At 55.4% G+C, this 20,827-nt stretch overlaps 1 protein-coding gene across 1 annotated transcript in view; it reads left to right on the plus strand.

The window, feature by feature from the left end:
- The first annotated feature begins 2,230 nt into the window (after window positions 1-2,230).
- Window positions 2,231-20,827, plus strand: part of LOC135877894 (voltage-dependent L-type calcium channel subunit alpha-1S-like) — a 29,818-nt gene continuing 11,221 nt past the window's right edge. The window contains exons 1-10 of the mRNA XM_065403419.1: window positions 2,231-2,305; window positions 2,827-2,933; window positions 4,353-4,512; window positions 5,713-5,840; window positions 8,108-8,204; window positions 9,588-9,690; window positions 16,501-16,602; window positions 16,744-16,868; window positions 18,475-18,603; window positions 20,525-20,715. Of these exons, the coding sequence (XP_065259491.1) occupies window positions 2,231-2,305; window positions 2,827-2,933; window positions 4,353-4,512; window positions 5,713-5,840; window positions 8,108-8,204; window positions 9,588-9,690; window positions 16,501-16,602; window positions 16,744-16,868; window positions 18,475-18,603; window positions 20,525-20,715 (1,217 nt within the window). The remainder of the gene's footprint in view (window positions 2,306-2,826; window positions 2,934-4,352; window positions 4,513-5,712; window positions 5,841-8,107; window positions 8,205-9,587; window positions 9,691-16,500; window positions 16,603-16,743; window positions 16,869-18,474; window positions 18,604-20,524; window positions 20,716-20,827) is intronic.

Here is a 20,827-nt window from a genome sequence, read left to right on the forward strand (position 1 = left end):
GCTGATGGAAGTTGTTTTCTTTGTTTTTAACTATTTTGGAAGCTTTAACAATGTGATATACAAATCCTTGCCGTGTAAATATCAGAAACAAAACAATCCTGACAGCAGTTAGTGTTTGGAAAGAGACATTATGTACGAATACAGTCAGCAGAGCTTTCGAGAGAAGATGTGAAAATTGTTCAAAGGTCCAAACTAAGCACTGCGCCGTTAGGAAAAGGGGATGAGAAAGACGGACAGGTGACCAGCAGGGTGTGCGCTGCAGGTTTGCATATGTGATTTTATTGCTCGGCCACCTATAATGCAATACAGTATCAGCCGTGTGTCTTGTGACTGTGGGGCTGCATGGCGTTGTGCTGTTATTGGAGACATCGCATTGGTTATGTGAGTTTATACTACAGCAGGGGTGATGAGTTCCTGCGGTCGCTCAGGTTTCACATACCCTGCCTTTTCGGTGTATTGTGAGCCTGATTTCAAAGCCTGCTGAAGTTTTTCCATTGACCTTAATGGGCTTTGGGTCAGGCCCTAAATTCCCTAGATTGCTTTTTTTGTACCTACATAAAAGGAAAAGTCCCCGGGCGAAACCCTGTCGAGTGGCTTTCACTAGGTGCTGCTGCTACCTGTGGGGAATCCGTTCTCACTGAAAGACACCAGTGGGACTAAAGATGCCGGCTGCCATCGGGAGCCATCACCAGGCCAGAAATGGGAGCGTCTAAGCTGTGAATCTGCTCCACAGGCAAACCCAAATACCCAGAGGAACTGGTCCTTATGCACCCTGAAGCTCCTGCCTTCTCTTTGGGGCCTGAGACGTACTGTCTGGGTCCTGGAGGGTGTCTACAAGGTAATCAGAGGGGTGACAGCAGCAGAGGGGTGACGGCAGACACAATCAGAGGGGTGACAGCAGCAGAGGGGTGACGGCAGACACAATCAGAGGGGTGACGGCAGCAGAGGGGTGACGGCAGACACAATCAGAGGGGTGACGGCAGCAGAGGGGTGATGGCAGACACAATCAGAGGGGTTACGGCTGCAGAGGGGTGATGGCAGACACAATCAGAGGGGTTACGGCAGCAGAGGGGTGATGGCAGACACAATCAGAGGGGTTACGGCAGCAGAGGGGTGATGGCAGACACAATCAGAGGGGTGACAGCAGCAGAGGGTGATGGCAGACACAATCAGAGTGGTGACGGCAGCAGAGGGGTGATGGCAGACACAATCAGAGGGGTGACGGCAGACACAATCAGAGGGGTTACGGCTGCAGAGGGGTGATGGCAGACACAATCAGAGGGGTTACGCAGCAGAGGGGTGATGGCAGACACAATCAGAGGGGTTACGGCTGCAGAGGGGTGATGGCAGACACAATCAGAGGGGTGACAGCTGCAGAGGGGTGATGGCAGACACAATCAGAGGGGTTACGGCTGCAGAGGGGTGATGGCAGACACAATCAGAGGGGTGACGGCAGCAGAGGGTGATGGCAGACACAGTCAGAGGGGTGACGGCAGCAGAGGGGTGATGGCAGACACAATCAGAGGGGTGACAGCAGCAGAGAGTGATGGCAGACACAATCAGAGGGGTGACGGCAGCAGAGGGGTGATGGCAGACACAATCAGAGGGGTGACGGCAGCAGAGGGGTGATGGCAGACACAATCAGAGGGGTGACGGCAGCAGAGGGGTGACGGCAGACACAATCAGAGGGGTGACGGCTGCAGAGGGTGATGGCAGACACAAACAGAGGGGTGACAGCAGACAGACCCAAGCTAGCTTTGCACTAGCTAGCTCAAATAACAATAGCAGTGAAGTCGCAGCAGCATGTGCTGTTTCAATAACCATCCTGCCTGGGACCCTGGATGTGGACTCGACTGATTAGCTGTTGGTACTCCTGCCAGCGAGAGCAAAGCTAGGTCGGGTCTGTCTGCACACTGGAAGAACTCTTGCTTGACTCCGAAAGAAGGATTGGAAGTTTTGATGGAAGGAATGGGAGCGCTGGGACTGGGAGAGCTTTCCTTGCGTGTGTGTGTATTAAATAATAATACTCACTAACTCTTTCCTTCCGCAGATCCCAAAGCATTCCAGAAAGGAAGAGCAGTATCATTATCCCCATTTTACAGATGGGTAAACTGAGGCACAGAGCAGCAATGTGATTTGCCCAGGGTCACCCAGCCCGGAGAACTCCTACTCCTAAAGCAGGCGGGATCCACAGCGGGGATAGGCTGCTCCCTCTCAGCTCCACTCCCACATGAGCCCTGGACCCTTTGTCTCACAGGCCCTGCCCTACGTGGCATTGCTGATCGTGATGCTGTTCTTCATCTACGTACGCTGTGATCGGGCTGCAGGTAAGGAGGTGGGGACAGCGCTGGGGCCCCGGCTGGCAGGGCGTGGGAGAGCCAGGATCCAGGGAGCAGGGGTCAACCCTCGGGCACTCCTGCCGCACGACAGATACAACCCCACTGTCTTTCCACCAGGGGGGTCTCAGAGTGCTCTGCAGTCACTAGTGAATCAAGCCCCAGCAGCCTCCCTGCCAGGGGGAGGCCACTGTTATTATCCCCATTCCGCTGATGGGGAAACTGAGGCACAGAGCTGTCAAACTCCCCCGGCTTCACACAGCAAGTCAGTCGCAGAGCTGGGAACACACCTTGGGCCCCTGACTCCCAGCGCTGTGCCCAGTCCACAAGGTCATCCTGCCAGGCCAGCCCTTTCCCTGTGGTGCCAGGCTATTGGCTGGAAAGGAGCAAGCGGGAGCAGTGGTGAGGCCAGGAGCGGGAGCACGTGGGGTGGAGGGTAGCGATGAATGCCATGGCAGGGCGTTCCTCTGCAGGGCAGCTGGGACCTGAGCATGTCATTCACAGATGTTTGGGAAAAATCGCCCTGGTGGATGGAACCCAAATCAACCGGAACAACAACTTCCAGACCTTCCCACAAGCCATCCTGCTGCTCTTCAGGTCTGTGTAGGCTCCACCCCTTCCTCATCCCACCTCATCCCTTCCCATTCCATCCCCTGGGGGTGCCCGGTACAGCCAGCCTGGGGGCATTTGTAATGCAGAGCCACTGCTGGGGGAAGCCAGCCTGACTTCTTCGAGGAGCGAAGACCCCAGGCTAGTCCCTCACTCCCACGGGTCATTAAAGGGCCCCTCATATGTGCCATGAGGTTGCACTGGATCACAATGCACCAGTCCATGGTGGTACAACACAAGGGCCTGGGTCTCCCTACACGGAAGCAACAATGAGGTGTAACCATCCTGGCACTGTCATCCTGGCCATCCCCCAGGAGCTGGACCCAGCACCTCCAGAGCTGAACATGGAGCTTGTGGTGCGGGGCTACGATCCAGAGCCTCAAAGATATTTCGGCATCACACGCGGCCCCTGAAATTGGTGGCATTGAAATACCTTTGAGGATCTGGGCGTAAGTCCCGCAGCTGGCACGGGCTCGTCCTAGCCGCTGGGGACCTGGCACAGAGGGGGAAGTATGGCTCGCTGACCAGCTGGTTACGGTTGCAACAGGTTCCAGGGAAAATACACTGTGGGTTCAGGTTGTGGCCTGAGTGTGCCTTGTGGCCCACACTGGGCTCCCCAGAACTCGCCCAAAGAAGACACATGAGCCCTGTTGGGGATGCCCACAGAGCCCCAGCCCATCAGTGGTGCCTGACTCACAAGTCAGAGGTCAGCTGGGCTTGGTGCTGAACGCAAGGCCAAGCTGGAGCAGAGCGGGTCGGAAAGTTTTAGTTTTTCACCACCCAAAGACGCTGTTGGGCTGAAATTGCAAAGTTTCTTGGGAACGTGTTGATTTCAACACCAGTTCTGATGGCAACGTTTCCAAATGATTTGAATCAAAACTTTAAAAATGTTTAATTCCTCGTCATCTTAGGTTAGGTTTGTTTCCACGTTGTGGAAATGAAGTGGTGTGTTCTCCATGCAGTAGTTCTACTAGACAGGCTGTGAAACGCTCTCCGGCTTGGATTGGCTGCCCATCGTGGATCGATGTAAGGACCAAATTGTCCCTAACATTCGATGTTTCAGAAATGAAATACTTTTGACTGGAGCCCTGACTTCCACTCCTCTGTTCTAACCGCTAGACGTCACTCTTCTCCCAGATCCAGGGATTGAACCCAGGAGTCCTGACTCAGTCTCCTGTTTTACCTGCTGCATCGTACTCCCCTCCGCGAGCGGGGGCTAGGACCCAGGAGTCCGGACGCCTAGTCCCCTGCCCATCCACAGCTGGGACTAGCACCCAATAATATTGATTCTCGGCCCCTGCTGTAACCACTAGCTCCTGCTCTCTTCCAGCTAATCTCATCCCATACTTCCTGGGCAGGGCAGCCCTTCCCTGCAGAGCCTAGCTGGCATTCTCCCTTTCTCCCTAGGTGTGCGACAGGCGAGGCCTGGCAGGAGATCCTGCTGGCCTGCAGCTACGGGAAAAAGTGTGACCCCGAGTCTGACTGGACCCCAGGGGAGGAGTACACCTGTGGCACAGGCTTCGCCTACTTCTACTTCATCAGCTTCTACATGCTCTGCGCCTTCCTGGTACGGCTCCTGATTCCGGATCCCCTGGTGTTTAGCTCCCGGTCCCTTCATTGTCCTTAACAGGAGAAGGGTGAAAGTGGAGGCCATAGGATTGTGCCAGCCGGGGACCAACCAGAGAGCGAATGCCAAGGCTTTCTCCCATGAGCTCTCCCGTGTCACCCCAGGTCCGGGGCAGTCCAGCAGGGTCCAAAGGGTTCAGGGTGTTCTGCAATGCGCAGCTGCCGCCCCCCTTCCTGCGAGGCTGAGGGTATAGCACGCTTCATTCACCAGTGGCAGAAGGAAGGCTGGGAAGAAAAACACCAGTGCTGCTCCAGAACTCAGTCACCAGGAGGCGCTGTCCTCCACCCTCCAGAGCCCACCCCCTGGCAAGCCACTGAGCTACCCACAGTCACGCTGGAGGGGTTGACATGAATGGGCTGCCATGCGGATTGAGGACAAATGTCAGCATCCGTCTTGCGGGGGCGAGGGGAGGATTCGCCTGTGGTTGTCACAGGTTTTACTGGCTGGGTATGAAATATTTCCAGGGAGCTAAGGTCTGTTCCCTGCCCAACGGTAGCTGCAGACTCTGCTGGCTTCAGGAAACCCTCTCTGCTTGGCCCTCACTCAGCCCCTGCATGAGGGGATCCATCCATTGACCCTTTTCACCCTCTTTTTTCAGCCTGGGATCCTGTGGGGCACATGGGTCCTGGGTTGGGTCTTGCTCTGGTGAGAGCGAGGCATGTAAAAATGACCCTCTAGTGTGTTCCTCATGCAGTAGTTCTACTAGACAGGCTGTGAAACGCTCTCCGGCTTGGATTGGCTGCCTATCGCGTATCGATGTAAGGACCAAATTCTCCCTAATCCACACAGCAGGCCTGGTCCCTGCACGATGGGTCCCCCAGGGAGAAGACAGAGAATGTCTGAACGAGGATATTGGGGCGCAGATCTAGCAGGCAGGTTGGAGAGGAGAATTTTGTACAAAGTGTGTAATTTGTCAGAGGAGACCAACCAGTAGCAGTTTAGAGCACAGGGAAGATAGCAAGGCACCAGGCCGTGCACTGTCATTTTATATACGTCCTTCACATTTGGAGACCTCATGTCCTGCCCTCTCTGGTGCATTGTGGGACAGACGCTCAGCTGACTTCAATGGGAGCTGCTTTGTGCCCGCTGAGGATCTGGCTCCGCATCTGGTCCCCTTCACGTACGCTCCTCTCTTGCCAGATTATCAACCTCTTTGTCGCTGTCATCATGGACAGCTTTGACTACCTCACGCGGGACTGGTCCATCCTGGGTCCTCACCATCTGGACGAATTCAAAAGAATCTGGGCAGAATACGACCCGGAAGCCAAGTGAGTGAGCACTGGTCTGTGGCTGGCCTGGGTCTGAGTGGCAGCCAGGGAGGCCAGCGGATTATTTCCTTAAAAGGCTGAGAGAAGTTAGCACAGCTGGAAGGTGCTGGATTGGCAGCCTGTGGGACTGAAGTCCCCTGTTTATCCACAGCTCAGCCATAGCACGGGTAGCGTCAATACCAAGGACTGTGGCAGATTCTCCAGTGCTGGCAATTTTTAAATCAAGCCTGTACGTTTTTCAAGATGTGCATTAGTTCAAAAGGAATTATTTGGGGCAAGTTCTCTGGCCGGTATTATACAGGAGCGTTGACCGGTTCTATTCCCCGCTACCCAGAACGCACAGGGTCACAGACAGGCCCTTGAGCTTGAAAAAGAATGTCATTTCTTCACTGCTTCAGTGAGTGATCAGGCCACCGAAACAGGGCCAAACAGGCGCACCCCCAGGTTCAGGTACTCGCCTCGAATACATTGTTACAAAGTTATTCATTATATACGGTATAAACACTTTCCTGCCTAGCCGAGATTAGCTGGCTAAGTCAGTTGTTTACCTGATGAGGTTGCTGACCAAGATGTTCACTTGATTGAACTGCTGACCCAGTTGTTAAGCTGATCAGGTTGCTGGCTCATCTTTTCGCCCAGCTGTTCTCCCTCCCTGCCAGACCATGTCCCAACACCAAAAATATACATGCTACATGTTACATATCCTACAAGGAGGTCAGACTGGATGAGCACAGTAGGCTCTTTTGGCTTATGGCTCTAAAGCCCTGCTGAGATGATCATCCGAGGTGCTAGTTATAACAGTGGCTTTCTGAGACCTGTTAAGAACTGGCCTGAGACACACCAACTCATTTAACGCAGGCCCCCAAACTGCCCCCAGCTGGATTCTAGACTTGGGAGCTTCCAGTCCCCAGTGACATAATATTGAAGCATCCAGTCCCCAGTGACATAATATGTCAGCACTGTAGTGTCATTCTACAATGGCCTGCAATATGAAACCCCATCAGTTCCAAAATTATCTGTCTACCTACATACTTCTCTGCCCCCCATCTCTGTAGTGCCTGGGGGCCTTGCCTACATTAATGAATTTACCCTCGCACCAGTCTGTGCAGCACAGAAGTGTCCATGTTGAAGATGGAGTGTAGCAGTGAGGGACTCACCCCTGCGGCGCCTCCTGCTGGTTGTCCTTGGGAATTAGCTCTGCCAGCCTTGGAGCGCCCTCTGCAGGCTGGTGATCCGCCTTGCCACTGGCCCCGTGTCCCTCCCAGGACCCCAGTGCCCCTTTCTCTGGGTGCTGCCCCCTGGCAGTACCCCACAGTTCTGGGTCTCCCCCTCCCAGGGGAACCCCCACCCACTATCCCCACTTCGCCTCAGTCTTGGCTACTGCCCAGTCTCCATCTAGCCCCCATTCACTGGGGCAGACTGCAGTATCAGCCACTCATCACAGGCAAAGGGGTTCGGACCTGCTGCCTCTGCCTACCCACGGGCTGCCCCCTGCAACCCAGTACCTAATAGGCCTTACCAGGCCTGCAGCCTGGGGCTTTCCTAGGCCGGAGCCTCCCTGGCTCCCTTGGCCTTTCCCCAGCTCTGCTCCACTCCAGATATCTTGTTAACCTCCCTGCAGCCAGGCCTTTCTCTCTCTGAATGCAGAAAGAGACTCCTGAGCTCCTGGCTCCCAGCCTCTTATACAGGCCAGCTGTGGCCTGATTGGGGTGTGGCTCAGCTACGGCCACTTCCCCAATCAGCCCGGCTTTTAGAGCTGCAGCCCTCTCCAGGGCTGCTTTTACCCCTGCAGCCCTCCTTCAGGGCTGATTTCAAGCCCTTCAGGGCAGGAGCGGGTGTCCACCCTGCTACATGGAGAAACTGAAGTACAGACAGACTTAAAGCCCAGATTTTTCAAGGTTTTTGGCATTGCTGCACTGAGTTTTGCAATGCCTAATTGATTTAGGAGCCTAAGGTTCATTTTCAAAAGAGATTTAGGCCGTAAAGAGCCAAAAATCCCATTGCCAGCATCTATATCCCTTTGGAAACGAGCCTTTGGCTCCTGAATCAGTTCGGTGTTGCATCACTCAGCGGAGCAACGTCTGATACCGTTAAAATCTGGGCCTAAGTGACTTCCCCAAGGTCACACAGGCAGTCAGTGGCTGAGCCACAGATCGGACCTTGAGCTCCTGCCCCCCAAGCCAATTAACTCCCCATCCCCAGCCAGGGTTTGCAATTCTACCACTGGAGCAGATGGGTAAAGCACAGCTGTCTCTTGACTCCTGCAGGGGAAGAATCAAACATCTGGATGTGGTGACCCTGCTGAGACGCATCCAGCCTCCCCTGGGCTTTGGGAAGTTCTGTCCGCACCACGTGGCTTGCAAGGTAACAACCCCTTTGCAAAGGGAAAGGTTCCATGATTGACATGCTGGACGGCTCTATCCCAGTCCCGGCCCCCTCCCTCCAGCACACCCTGCAGCCTCTGGGTTCCCCAGCTCCCACCGGAAGGGGCTGGGGAGAAATCCAGGGTTGGTTTTGTGTATCCTCATGATCTGATATCAAGTGTTTAATGGAGAAGGAGGCTTTTGGGGGGAGCGAGACAATTTAAACGGGCGGAGGCTGACACACTTCAGGTTTCCTGAATTATAATCCCCCATGGTACCGTCAGTCCAATACAAGGCAGAGGCCCCCAGCTCTGAGAAGACCCCCAAACTCTTGGTCAGACACAAATCTCAGCTAGAGATGGGTCCAAGCTGCACGGCTCAGCTCTAGTGTCCCCATGTTCAGGTCTGGGGTTGGGGACTAGGCCTTTCTTCAGCTTCGGTGGGTCCCATTGTAACTGCATGAAAGCTCTTATGGTGGGAGTCCAAACTCCTCAGCGGGGAACGTGTCCCGTTGTCCGCAGGGGGCAGCTCTCCAAAAGCCGGGGGCTGCAGAGGGAGCAGGGAGAGTGGGCGGCACTTCTTCCTGCACCCGCTCATTCTCCACAGAGCATGGGAGACATTTCTGACTCATGCCATCAAAGCGTTAACAAAGCCATCCAGTTCCTGGGTCGAAGTTCAAGGCAGTTTTGCCATTTTAAACCAGCTGTGGATTCTGGAGCACTGGGTGAAATGGCATGTTATCAAAAGGCCATGCGGTCTTATCCCAGAATCCTTTGGGTTGGACGGGCTCTCTAGTGGATCCTCTAGTGCACCCCGCTGCCTTTGTGGTTGAATGGATTTCACTGATCCCATCCCTGATAGAAGGATGTCTTGGTCCTGCTTTGAGCAGGGGGTGGGACTAGATGGCCTCCTGAGGTCCCTTCCAACCCTGATATTCTATGATTCTATGTTTTCCCAATTCCCTCACCTTCGACATCTCCACTGGTGAGGCCACACCTGCCATATGCAGCCTGCCGAATAACCCAACCCGTCTGAGTTATAACCTTTAACCTGACTGTTCCCATGCAGCCTATGCCTCCGTGGTCTGTCTTTGCTGACTGGTGAGCTGTGCTCTGGAGAGCGTCCTTTGCACAAGTGCCGTGCAATAGAGACGGATCTCCGTTGTCATGAATATAAAGGGGACTCTCTCTAAGGGGGCTGCTGGACACAGATGGACCAGGAGGGTCTCTCTGGTTCCCTAGCTCTCAGACTGTGCTGCCATTGTCACGGCGCAGCATCTCCCTTAGGCCTGGCCTGAGCGGTCCTGCCGGGGTCTGCTGCCGGCCCTGTGCATGGGAAGTGTGCTCCGGGCTGGGGGTGAACGCAGTTGTCATTTGTTGTGCAGCGCCTGGTGTGCATGAACATGCCTCTGAACAGCGATGGCACCGTCACCTTCAACGCCACTCTCTTCGCTCTGGTGCGGACAGCCCTCAAGATCAAGACGGAAGGTGAGGGACACGCTCTGTCTGCTTTGGTGCCCTGCCCTGCCAGCATAGCGCTGGCTGGTGCATCTATAGAGACTGCCTCCAGAATGCTTCCCTAGCCCCACCCATGCAGGGGTCCCTCCCCAGCCATCAGCGTGAGATGTGAGTAATATCGGCTACCCTGGTGCATTTCATCTGGGCACCGAGGGCCAGATCCTTTGCTGCTGCAAATCAGCATGACTTGACTTCAAAGGAGAGACGCCTGTTTCCACCTGCTGGGAACTTGGCCCCTTATAATTTAGCCTCACACCACCCATGTGAGGTAGGTGAGGGTTGTGTAGGGATCCTTTCACCCATCCACAGAATGCTGCCTTCTTCTTTGAGGAGTGTCCCTGGCGGTGCTCCACCCCGAGCACCTTTGATTGGAGATGTTCACTAGCAGTGCCTGTTCGTCCCATGCATGCACTCCAGACATCCCCGGGCTCCGTACTGAGGGTATATAGAGCTGCCCAGGCAAATTGCCCTCGATTCCTTCTCAACTACCCGCTGGCCTGAGACAGAGCGTCAAGCTTGCCCGCTTCCGCTTTGCTCTAACTTAGCCTCGAGTTCCTAGTTCAAGGTTTAGTTTAGTTTACTTGCCTCTCTCCTTTATTTTATAATTGTCCCTCTTCGGTTAATTTGGGGAGGTTCTGCTTAATAGCCCCTTTTTTCCTCCTCCCCCTTTCTGAGGGGTTTGCCTTGGGGATTGTCATCAACCTGGTGTGCCGGGATTCCTGGGATGCAAGCGCTGCCTTTCCCGCTGGGAATCGACCCTGGTCAGCGACGGACATTCCCAGTGTATCCACTGTCTGGGACACGCCTCCAATTCCAACCAACTCCAAGATCTGCTCAGCTTTTCAAAGCAGATCTAAAAACTCCTGGAGATTCAGCTTAGGATCCTCATGATGGAGCTCGCCGTCCAACCAGCTCAGGGTCCAGGCCCAAGAGACCCCCTGTACAGCCGCAGCCAAGTGAGCACAGTGCCCCTCAATCGCCGTACCCCGCTCGCCTCGGACTTTGCGGGTAGGAAGACAGAGCGCACTGCTAAAATTCCCAAGCGGAGTTCCGGCTCTCCTCCTGGACGGCCCACTTCAAACGAGCCTCAGTCACCGTCAAGATCGACCGTTTCAGAGACCTCCTGTCCCAGGTGTCAGGAATGAGGGCCTGCAGCTGAGCCTGGGACTAGCTAGTCTCCAGGCATAGCAAGCCCAGATGGGCTGCAGCAGGACCGCCTGACTGGCTGAAGGGAACCAGCCAGTGTGCTTGTAAGCCCAGCAGCAGCAGCAGGTCACTAGCTGCTCAATGCTTCGCCCACAGCTGCAGTCACCCCAGGCCTATCTTGCTCCAGCCTTGTTCTGCCCACTCCCAGCCCTGCCCCAGCCTGATTCCTGTTTAAACCCAGTTTACTCTGGCTCTGGACTCTGACTCCTTCTTCCTGACTCCGGTTCTGCCCCTTGGCTCCGGACTAAAGCTCTGATCCTTGGTTCTGAGCTCCAACTAGTAGGCCGGGTGCCCCAGTCCTGACACCAGGAAGGGCACCGCTGCGGGTCCATCCTTCTCCAGTATCAGGAACTCATTGAAGACCCCGAGCTCCTCAAAGACCCACAATACCAAGCATTCCTCAGTGCCAAAGTTGTCCGCCATATCGTCCAAGCATGACTGCTACAGAAACGACCCTAAACGCTCTGCCTCTAAAAAGTCTGTAGCATAAACAGACTTTTCAATACCACCTCCGGTTCCTAAACATGTGACCCTGACAGCAACATCGGTTCCTCTGAGCTCAGCATCTTCAGTATCAGCGCTATTGACTAGACAGATACCACCAGAACAATCCGCATCCTCGGTGCTGACACTGGTCGCATCAGAGCCCCATCCAGTCCAGGTTCACCCAGTACCACAGAAGTTTAGATTCTCCAAAGACTTGTTGGAGTCTGATGAGCCAGAATGGGTACCACATGGCTATCGGTAGTGAAATCTGCAGGGCCTCTGAGACCGTACTTTCCTCCGGTACCCCCGGGTTCTCCTGTACCACCTGTCCCAGGTGGAGAACCATCCTCGCCTCCAATGTCTGCTCCTCCTCTGGACTGTGCTGAGGACTCCACTTCATATTCTCAGCTATCTGTGCAGGGATCCCCTAGGTACCACCATAGCAGCATCTCTCCTGATACCTTTGTGACGGCTGGACCCCCTGGGATGTCACCTGCTGTGCTGGGATTTCACTGAGTCAGACCATTCTGCCAGCCTGGGCCCCCCTTTACCTGGTCTTGCTGGGCTCGGCTCCCCCGTCTTTTCCAGCCCAGCACACAGGCAGGGCCACACCCACCTGCACAGAGAGACAGAGATCCGCTCTGGGAAGACTCAGCTTAAGGAGCTTGCCACAGCACCCAGATGTCCACCCTCCCTTGGAGTACAAACCCGAAATTATATGAGTTTCGCCTCTTCTCTCAGTGTGGAGGAGGGTGTGCACATCTTTCCCCCCCGCCCCCCGTTAGAAATCACATCGACTGGGTTCTATTGTAAACCAGAAATAAATGTATTAAGTAGAACAGGTGTGTTTTAAGTAGTTAAGGAGGTAGCAGACAGAACAAAGCATATCTGCCCCAAGTGTTTTCTCCAAAGTCCTGGCAATAGTAGCTGTGCACAGGTGGGGAATAATCATCTTTCCTACCACGACAACTGGCTGTTCAAGGACCATTGTATGTCAAAGTCTTCTCTGCAATACAGAAGCCATCTGTAATGTCCACTTTGACTCCAGTTCAACAGATAAACTTCACAGGAGCATCTCTGAATGCCCTAACATCCAGAGCTTACCTTCCTTCCGACAGATTTCTGATACTGATGAGTCTTAGTGCCAAGATTCAAATAACCCCCTGACAACAGCAAGAAATTGCCTCCAACTGCTGGCTCATATGGCAGCTTGTACTTTCATAACACAACATGCCAGGTTACATCTTGCTGCTTCCAGGGTTGGCTCAGAATAGTCTATCACCCGAACAAACAAACAGTCAAGACAATCTGGTGTCTGGCCCTCATCACGTGCTACACTCGCTCAAGTGAAGGACCTGTCCAAAGTCCGTGCAGGAGTTCCTATCACCCAGCCGCCTCCTACCATCGCCATAACTTTGGATGCCTCACTTGTGGGATGGCGAGTGCAGCTAATGGGACACACTGTCCAAGGGAAATGGTTGTCTCAAGAGTCTCTCCTGCACATCAACCTCCTAGAATTAGGAGCAGTCAGGAATACCTGTATCCACTTCCCTCCCTTAAGCAAGGGCCAATCCATGAGGGTCATGACAGACAATGTAACCTGCATGTTCCACGTAAATCTCAGGGAGGGGCGAGATCCCCTTCTCTTTGTGCTGAAGCAATAAAGCTGTGGAATTGGTGTCAAGCCCCAGTCACATCCTCACAGCCGCTTACCTTCCGGGCATGCAGAGCACCATGGCCAATGATCTGAGCAGACATTTCTCCCACAATTACGAGTGGGAACTGGACCCTCAGATCCTCAAACAGAGATTCCTGACCTGGGGTTTACAGAAGCAGACATCTTTGCAATTACCGTCAACAGAAAGTGCAAGAAATTCTGCTTGAGAGGAGGACTGGGCCATCAGTCGTTGGGAGACACCTTTCTCATTCCTTGGGCCTACTCTATACATCTCTGACACCGTTGATTCAGAGGGTGTTGAACAAGATCAAACGAGACAAAGCCAGAGTCAGTCTAGTTGCACCAGCTGAGCTGAGGCAGGTCTGGTATCCTTCCATGACTCACTTCACTTCCTGTCCAGCATTGCAGCTTCCAGCCATGTCCTATGTGCTGTCCCAGGACTCCAGTCGGACTCTCCATCCCAACCTGGCCATCTGCTGCCTCCGAGCTTGGTTCCTCAGTGGTTTTTGGGGATAGAGGTTTCCTGTTCGACAGAGATCCAACAGGTCCTATTAGAAACATCAGAAAGATCTCTACTAGAAATACCTTCAAAAATGGACCTTGTTCCTTCTTCCCTCTCCCCTGTTTTTGGTTATCTATTGGATTTAAAGTATTCAGCTCTTTCTGTGAGTTCCGTCAGAGTTCATTCATCAGCTACGACAGCCTTACGTTCCCCTGTGCAGGGATTCATTCAGGCTTTGCTCATCCCATGACAGCAAAATTCATCAAGGAATTGGTTAACCTTTTCCCGCAGAGCCTGCTCCCATATGGGATTTGAACTGTCTCATGAAATCTCCCTTTGAGCTGCTCATTAAGTGCTCTCTGGTGCACTTACCTACGAAAGTGGCATTCTTAGAGGCAGCATTGGGGAATTAGGAGCATTGGGGAATTAGCACTGGGGAATTAGGAGCATTGATGGCTGATTTCCCGCCCCCCTTCCCTGTTTTCTTCAAGGATAACGTTTTGTTAGGCCCACATCCCAAGTTCATACCTAAAATATCCTCTGATTCGCTCATTAACCAAGTTATCCACCTTCCTGTGTTTCCCCCAGAACCACGCCAGACTAGAGAGGAAGCTGCCCTCCACAGCTTGGATGTTAGAGGGGCGGTAGCTTCTATTTGGACAGAACCAAGCCATTTAGACAGTCTCCCAGACTGTTTATCTCAGTTGTGGACAGATCCAAAGGATCCACAGTCTCCCCCCAGAGACTTTCAAAGTGGGTTCCCAGTTACATTCATGCTCGTTACCAGGCTGCTAATGGTCAGCCCCCTTCGAGAAGAATAGCCCATTCTCCAGCCTGCCTCCATGGCACTCTTAAAAATGCAGCCATTGCTGAAATTTGCAGAGTGACAACCAAGGCCTCGGTGCACACTTTTCCCGAACGCTATGCCCTGGTACACGCCTCTAGGTCAGAGGCAGCTCCACTGTTCCCTCCTCCTTCAGGGGCTACTGCAGTGGAGCACCCATTGGGACACTCCTTGTAGAAGAAGGAGCGGTTACTCACCTTGTGCAGTAGCTGGAGGTCTTCAAGATGTGTGTTGTTATGGGTGCTCCACTACCCACTCTCCTTCCCCTCTGCTTTGGAGTTCTGTCTCACGGGACTTCAGGGTCGAGAAGGAACTGAGGGCAGTTCACTTGCGCAGCCCTGTTTATCCCCGGTACAGGGTAGGAGGCTGCTGAGAGGGCATGCATGGGCCGAATGGGAATGGCTACCAAAAATCTCCAGTCAGAGGCGCATGGGGCACATGCGCACCTGAAGTGGAGCACCTATAGGGACACACCTCTCGAAGACCTCCAGTTACTGCACAAGGTGAGTAACCTCTCCTTCTCTGGGGGGGATACAGCAGCCGTCGGAGCGCAGGAAGCGACACCACCCAGCAGGTAAAGACAGGTAAAGACAGGAAGGTGAACCGCAATTCCATCTATTTCAAATGGCAGAGGGAAATTCGGGAGATGGGATTGAGATGGAAGTAGGGTTGCCAACTGTCTAATCCCACAAACCCAAACACCCTTGCCCCGCCTCTTCCTGGGGCCCCGCCTCTTCTTTGAGGTGCCCCCCTCTCACTCCATCCCCCCTTCCTCCGTTGCTCGCTCTCTTCCACCCTCACTCACTTTCACTGGGCTGGGGCAGGGGGTTGGGGTGTGGGAGGTGGTGCAGACTTTGGGCTGGGGCTGAGGGGTTCAGAGTGTGGAAGGGGGTGCGGGCTGAGCCTGGGGCAGGAGGTTGGGGTGCAGAAGGGGGTGCGGGCTCTGGAAGGGAGTTTGCATTTGGGAGGGGGCCCAGGGCTGGGGCAGGGGGTTGGGATGCAGGCTCCAGCCGGGCGGCACTTACCTCGGGCCACTCCCGAAAGTACCCGGCATGTCCGGCTCCTAGACTGCTCCGCGTGCTGCCCCTGCCTGCAGGCACCTCCCCCGCAGCTCCCATTGGCTGCAATTCCCAGCCAATGGGAGCTGCAGAGTCAGCACTCAGGGTGGGGGGAAGCGTGTAGAGACCCTCCCTGGCTGCCTCTCTGCCTAGAAGCTAGAGGGACTTGCCAGCTGCCTTTGGGAGCGGTGCAGAGCCAGGGCAGGTAGGGAGCCTACCTTAGCCCCGCTGCGCTGCCAGACTTTTAGTAGCCTAAAATCTCCCGGATTGGCGTCAGTAGCCTCTGGGAGATCGAGCCCGATTCCAGGAGACTCCCGGCCAATCCGGGAGGGTTGGCAACCCTAGATGGAAGCTGGGAAGGCCGTCAGGGTCAGCACTTGTAAAAAGGTGCCCTTGCATTTTGAATGGCCATAAATGGCCAAGGCAACAGTTTCGTATCTCAAAAACCAATAGCCTCGTCCACATGGTGACCCCTAACAGCCCTCTCTTAGGGCACTGACTACTTCCCATGTTACCAAAGCTGTTTCCTGTAGCATCCAGGTGTGCCGGCAAAGTCTCCCATCCACAGCCAGGCCAGACTGTTCCCTGTTTAGAAAGCCCAAGCTCACAGCCCAAGATAGCCATCACAGCATGCTGAGTGAGCCCCCTCCCTAGGTTCACCCCTCCCATTTTTCTAGGCTTGTCCCAGTTTCAACAAGGCCAGGGCGTGTCATCCCATCCTGCCGCCTCCCACTCTTCAGGCACCATGCCAGGACAGAGCCACAAAGTCAGGATGACAAGAGACAGTGGTTTTTTTCCCAAATGAACCTAACGCAAGTGGTGGGAACACAGACGCAGCTGCGAGGGGAACCCCGAGTGCTCTAGAAAACACGGATGGGCCTTCACGCGGGTGACCGCTGACAGGATGGATTTCACCCACTGCATCTTGGCTTTCCCTTTAGCCATTGGCTGTGTGCGGTGTTCCCTCGGGGCGGAACGAATGGATCGGTGGTTTGTTTCCCCACAGGTAACTTTGAGCAGGCCAACGAGGAGCTGAGGGCCATTATCAAGAAGATCTGGAAGAGAACTAGCATGAAACTCCTGGACCAGGTCATTCCACCAATTGGAGGTGCGTCTTTGCCATGCTCCCTGGCTTATTTCTCCCCGGCACCCTCTGCCTGCCCCCTCCGCTGCCCCACACCACTCGGACGGGGGCTGGGTATAGCCACTGGGCAGTGTTAATGGCCTCACTTGGCTTTCTCCCCTCCAGAGGATGAGGTGACCGTGGACAAGTTCTACGCGACCTTCCTCATCCAGGAGCACTTTAGGAAGTTCATGAAGTGCCAGGAGGAGTATTATGGGTATCGGCCCAAAAAGAACGCCATTGCTATCCAGGTCAGTGCAAACAGGTCTGGGGATCCCAGCCGCTCCTCTTGCCTGGATGAAGCAGCCAGCTTGTCCCTCCTGCACAAGGGCAGGGCAGGGCTCAGGGGGCAGAATTGCCTAGTGGATAGAGACCCGGGCTCGGCCACCAGCACCGCTGGGCAAGTCATTTCCCCTCTCTGTGCCTCAGTTCCCCCAGCTGTAAAATTGGGATAGGGACACTGACCTCTGTGGTAAAGCACATTGGGATCTCCTCGTGAAAAGTGCTTCACAAGAGCTAGGTGGTGGTGTTGTTATATGCTGGGCAAGGTGGGAAGCAGGCCTAAGTATTTGAAGGTGTCGGTACGAGGCTGGCCGAGGAATTCTCGAGGATGGCTGGAGAGGAAGCACTGGGACGGAGCTGAACAAAGGGAAATGGAGACAGGGGAACAGTCTGTGGGTGGAAGCTCTGTCCCTTAGAACACTGGAAATGGGGCTGCACAAAGGGTACGTTGCATGGGAGAACCCGTGGATGACCCCAAACAGGTCTCAGTGTGTAAGTGAGGGGACCTCATGTTAAGAGGAACAGTCCTGAAACGGAGGAGGCTGGCCCGGCCTAAGGGAGCGCTTGGAGGCTGCCTCCTCGGGGCCTGGCAGTTGGTCTCTGCTGCACACAGCTTGGACTGGGGCCTTGACTGAGCTCTGGGCTTTCAAGGGCTTCCCATGATGGAATCTCAGAGCTGGTGCCCTCACACCACCCTTCCTGCAGCCCTGCTCCTTCCACGAGAGCCCAGGCTCAGTCTCTACTGAGGCAGCGCGCTCTAGAGGAGTAAGCACAGTGGTGAGCAGCAGGACTCCTGGGTTCTTTCCCCGCTCTGCCACTGACTCGTGTAGCCATGGGCAAGTCACTTCCCTCCTGTCTGCCTTGGTTTCTCCACCCATGAAATGGGGACAAAGAGGCAGGGACAAGGGGAAGGTCTGAGGCTCGTGTCACTCCCTGCCCCCCCTTCTGGCTGATGGAACGAACAGCCCCACGCAAGAGTTTCAAACTGGAGTCCAGTCTCCCTGCATCAGAGGTCCTGGGGGGGCATGTCCCGAGCACAGAGGACTCCTCCCCTGGGGAGATGGGGGCATTTCTTTTGTCCAACCTGGAATGCAGCCATGTCTCGGGGTTCCCATGGCCTCCCTGCGGGGTGTAGAATCATCTGTCCCTGGGTATTAAATCCAATTCCAACATGTGCAAGGTGAGATGTGCCAGCCCCCATGGCCCTGCGAGAGGGGCAGAGATGCGGCTGCCCTAGAGAGACACCCCCCACCCCACGGCTCAGCCCGTTTACCCTCCTCCAGCCCCATTGTGTGAAGTCCCCCTTTTCTCCACACCCAGTGCACAGAGCTAGCGCCGTGGGAGAGGCTGCTGAACCAGCAGGCACCAGAGCGCCCCCTTTGGGAAGTAGGCAGGGCAGCCTGGGCTCGGTGAAGGCAGTTGCGGGGCCAGGGCTGAGGGTTCGGGGAAGGAAGCTGGAGCTGCCAGGCCACCGGGCTTTGCTGAGCCTCCTTCTCCCCTTGCCCGGTGAGGAAAAGCTCGCCCTGCCACCAGCAGCCCCGTGAGCGACCTCCCCATCTCTGTCCATCCAACCAGGCCGGTCTGAGAAGCATCGAAGAGGAAGCTGTGCCCGAGATACACCGAGCGATCTCTGGGGACCTGACCGCCGAGGAGGAGCTGGAGAGGGCCATGATGGAGGCAGCGATTGAGGAAGGGATATACAGGGTGAGCACAGTGGGAGGTACCACCCTCTAACCCCACACATACCAGCCCCACCGTCTGTGTCCCATGCAGAGCCTAGCACACTGAGAGGTGACTGCTGCAGACAGGGTAGGGGCCAGCCAGCAGGTGCCAGGGGTGAGTGATGATGCCCGAGATCATAGTCATATTGTCATGGCCGCTTGGTGCCAAATGCTTGGGCAGGACCCAGCTCTGTGTGAGCACGTGAGTTGGCTGGGGGGCACAAAGCCACTAGCACGGGAGATGCCACAGTCCGTGGAGATGGGCCTGATCACAGAGGAGAGTGTCAGTCACAGGAAACCACGTCACCGACTGGCTAAGTGGGTCCTGGGTCACCGTCTCCTCTGTTCCCAGGCGTTAGGGTGGGCAAAGTTTTTGGCCCGAGGGCCACATCTGGGTATAGAATTGTATGGCAGGCCCTGAATGCTCACGAAATTGGGGTTGGGGTGCGGGACGAGGTGAGGGCTCTGGCTGGGGGTGCGGGCTCTGGGGTGGGGCCAGAAATGAGGAGTTCAGGATGTGGGAGGGGGCTCCGGGCTGGGTCGGGGGGGTAGGGTGCAGGGGGTGTTGAGAGCTCCGGCTGGGGGTGCCGGCTCTGGGGTGGGGCTGGGAATGAGGGGCTGGGAATGGGGTGTAGGAGGGTGCTCTGGGCTGGGACCGAGGGGTTCGGAGCGTGGAAGGGGTATCAGGGCTGGGGCAGGGGGTTGGGGCATGGAGGGGGGGCTTAGGGGTGCAGGCTCCAGGCGGCACTTACCTCAAGCGGCTCCCAGAAGCAGCGGCATGTCCCCCCTCTGGCTCCTATGTGGAGGCACGACCAGCCCCATCTGCAGGCGCCGCCCCTGCAGCTCCCATTGGCCGTGGTTCCCGACCAATGGGAGCTGCGGGGGCAGTGCTTGGGGCAGAAGCAGTGTGCAGAGCGGAGTCCCCTGGCTGCCCCTACGCATAGGAGCGGGGACATGCTGCTGCTTCCAGGAGCCGCGTGGAGCGGCCCCTGACCCTGCTCCCCAGCAGGAACTTGAGGGCCGGATTAAAGCGGCTGGTGGGCCAGATCCGGCCTGCAGGCCATAGTCTGCCCACCCCTGTGTTAGGTGGAGCTGTGGGCTGGTGACCTGAGCTCAGGGATCTCTGGGTTCTAATCCCAGCACTGGTGTTATCTCCCTGGCTGTCCCTTCCCCTCCCCTGTACAATGGGGATAATGGTACTGACCCCCCCGGACTGCAGAGCGGGATATTAACCAGTTAACGTGATGGAAGAGTGCTCGTTCCTGGGATGGACTGGCTAGTGTGTATTGGCACCTCTGCCAGGTGCACAACTATGTGCACAGACCGAACACTGCTGACAGAGATTCCCTCTGCACTCACTATGCTGGGAGCTTCCAATTGGCTGTGGTGTAATGATAACCATGGCAACCCAGGTTGCCAGCAGTCTGTGACAGTGTCCTGCCCAGTCTCACTCCTCAGGGAATCCCTCACATTCAGAGCTGCCTGTGAGTATGGGAGGGTTTATCTGGTAGGAGAGGCCTAGTGGATGGGCTGGGACTGGGCTGCAACTCAGGAGACCTGGGTTCTATTCCCAGCTCTGCCATGGACCTACTGGGTAACCTAAGGCAAGTCACTTCCCTGCTCTGTGCCTCAGTTTCCCCCACTGTGAAGTGAGGAGCTGACCCCCCTATTTATAAAGTGCTTTGAGAACAGCTCTGTAAGAACTGGGACTGTTACTACCGCTGCCCTGCTGTGCATGATCTTAAATTCAGCCACCATGACTGGCCTTTGCTGGCTCACCATGGGTCCAAACCCATCCGGACCGTCGGGCAGCATGTGCCTCGGGCAGCATGTGCCACAGGCAGGGAAGCCTCGAGAAGCACCACTGTCAAGGCCCGCTCTGACCTCTCCCCTCTTGGTTCCAGAGGACGGGTGGCTTGTTCGGTCATGTTGACTCCTTCATGGAGAGGAACAGCCCCCTGCAGCCCCACGTGACCAGCCAGAGACCCCTGCAGTTCACCGAAGTGGGGAGTGAATATTTGGACTCCCCTGTCTTCCTCGATGACTTCCCCCCGGACAGGAACACCAACACCAACAACAGCAACACAGCCACACGGTAATGCTCGGCGGTCGGGCGCGTGGTGGCGGGGGCCACAAGGCAATGTGCTGTCTGTATAAACGGCGCAGTCTCCATAAGAGAGGAACCCGACTGCGCGGCTGCTGTGACT

Source organism: Emys orbicularis, chromosome 4 (genome assembly GCF_028017835.1).
Source record: "Emys orbicularis isolate rEmyOrb1 chromosome 4, rEmyOrb1.hap1, whole genome shotgun sequence".
Lineage (NCBI taxonomy): Eukaryota > Metazoa > Chordata > Testudines > Emydidae > Emys > Emys orbicularis.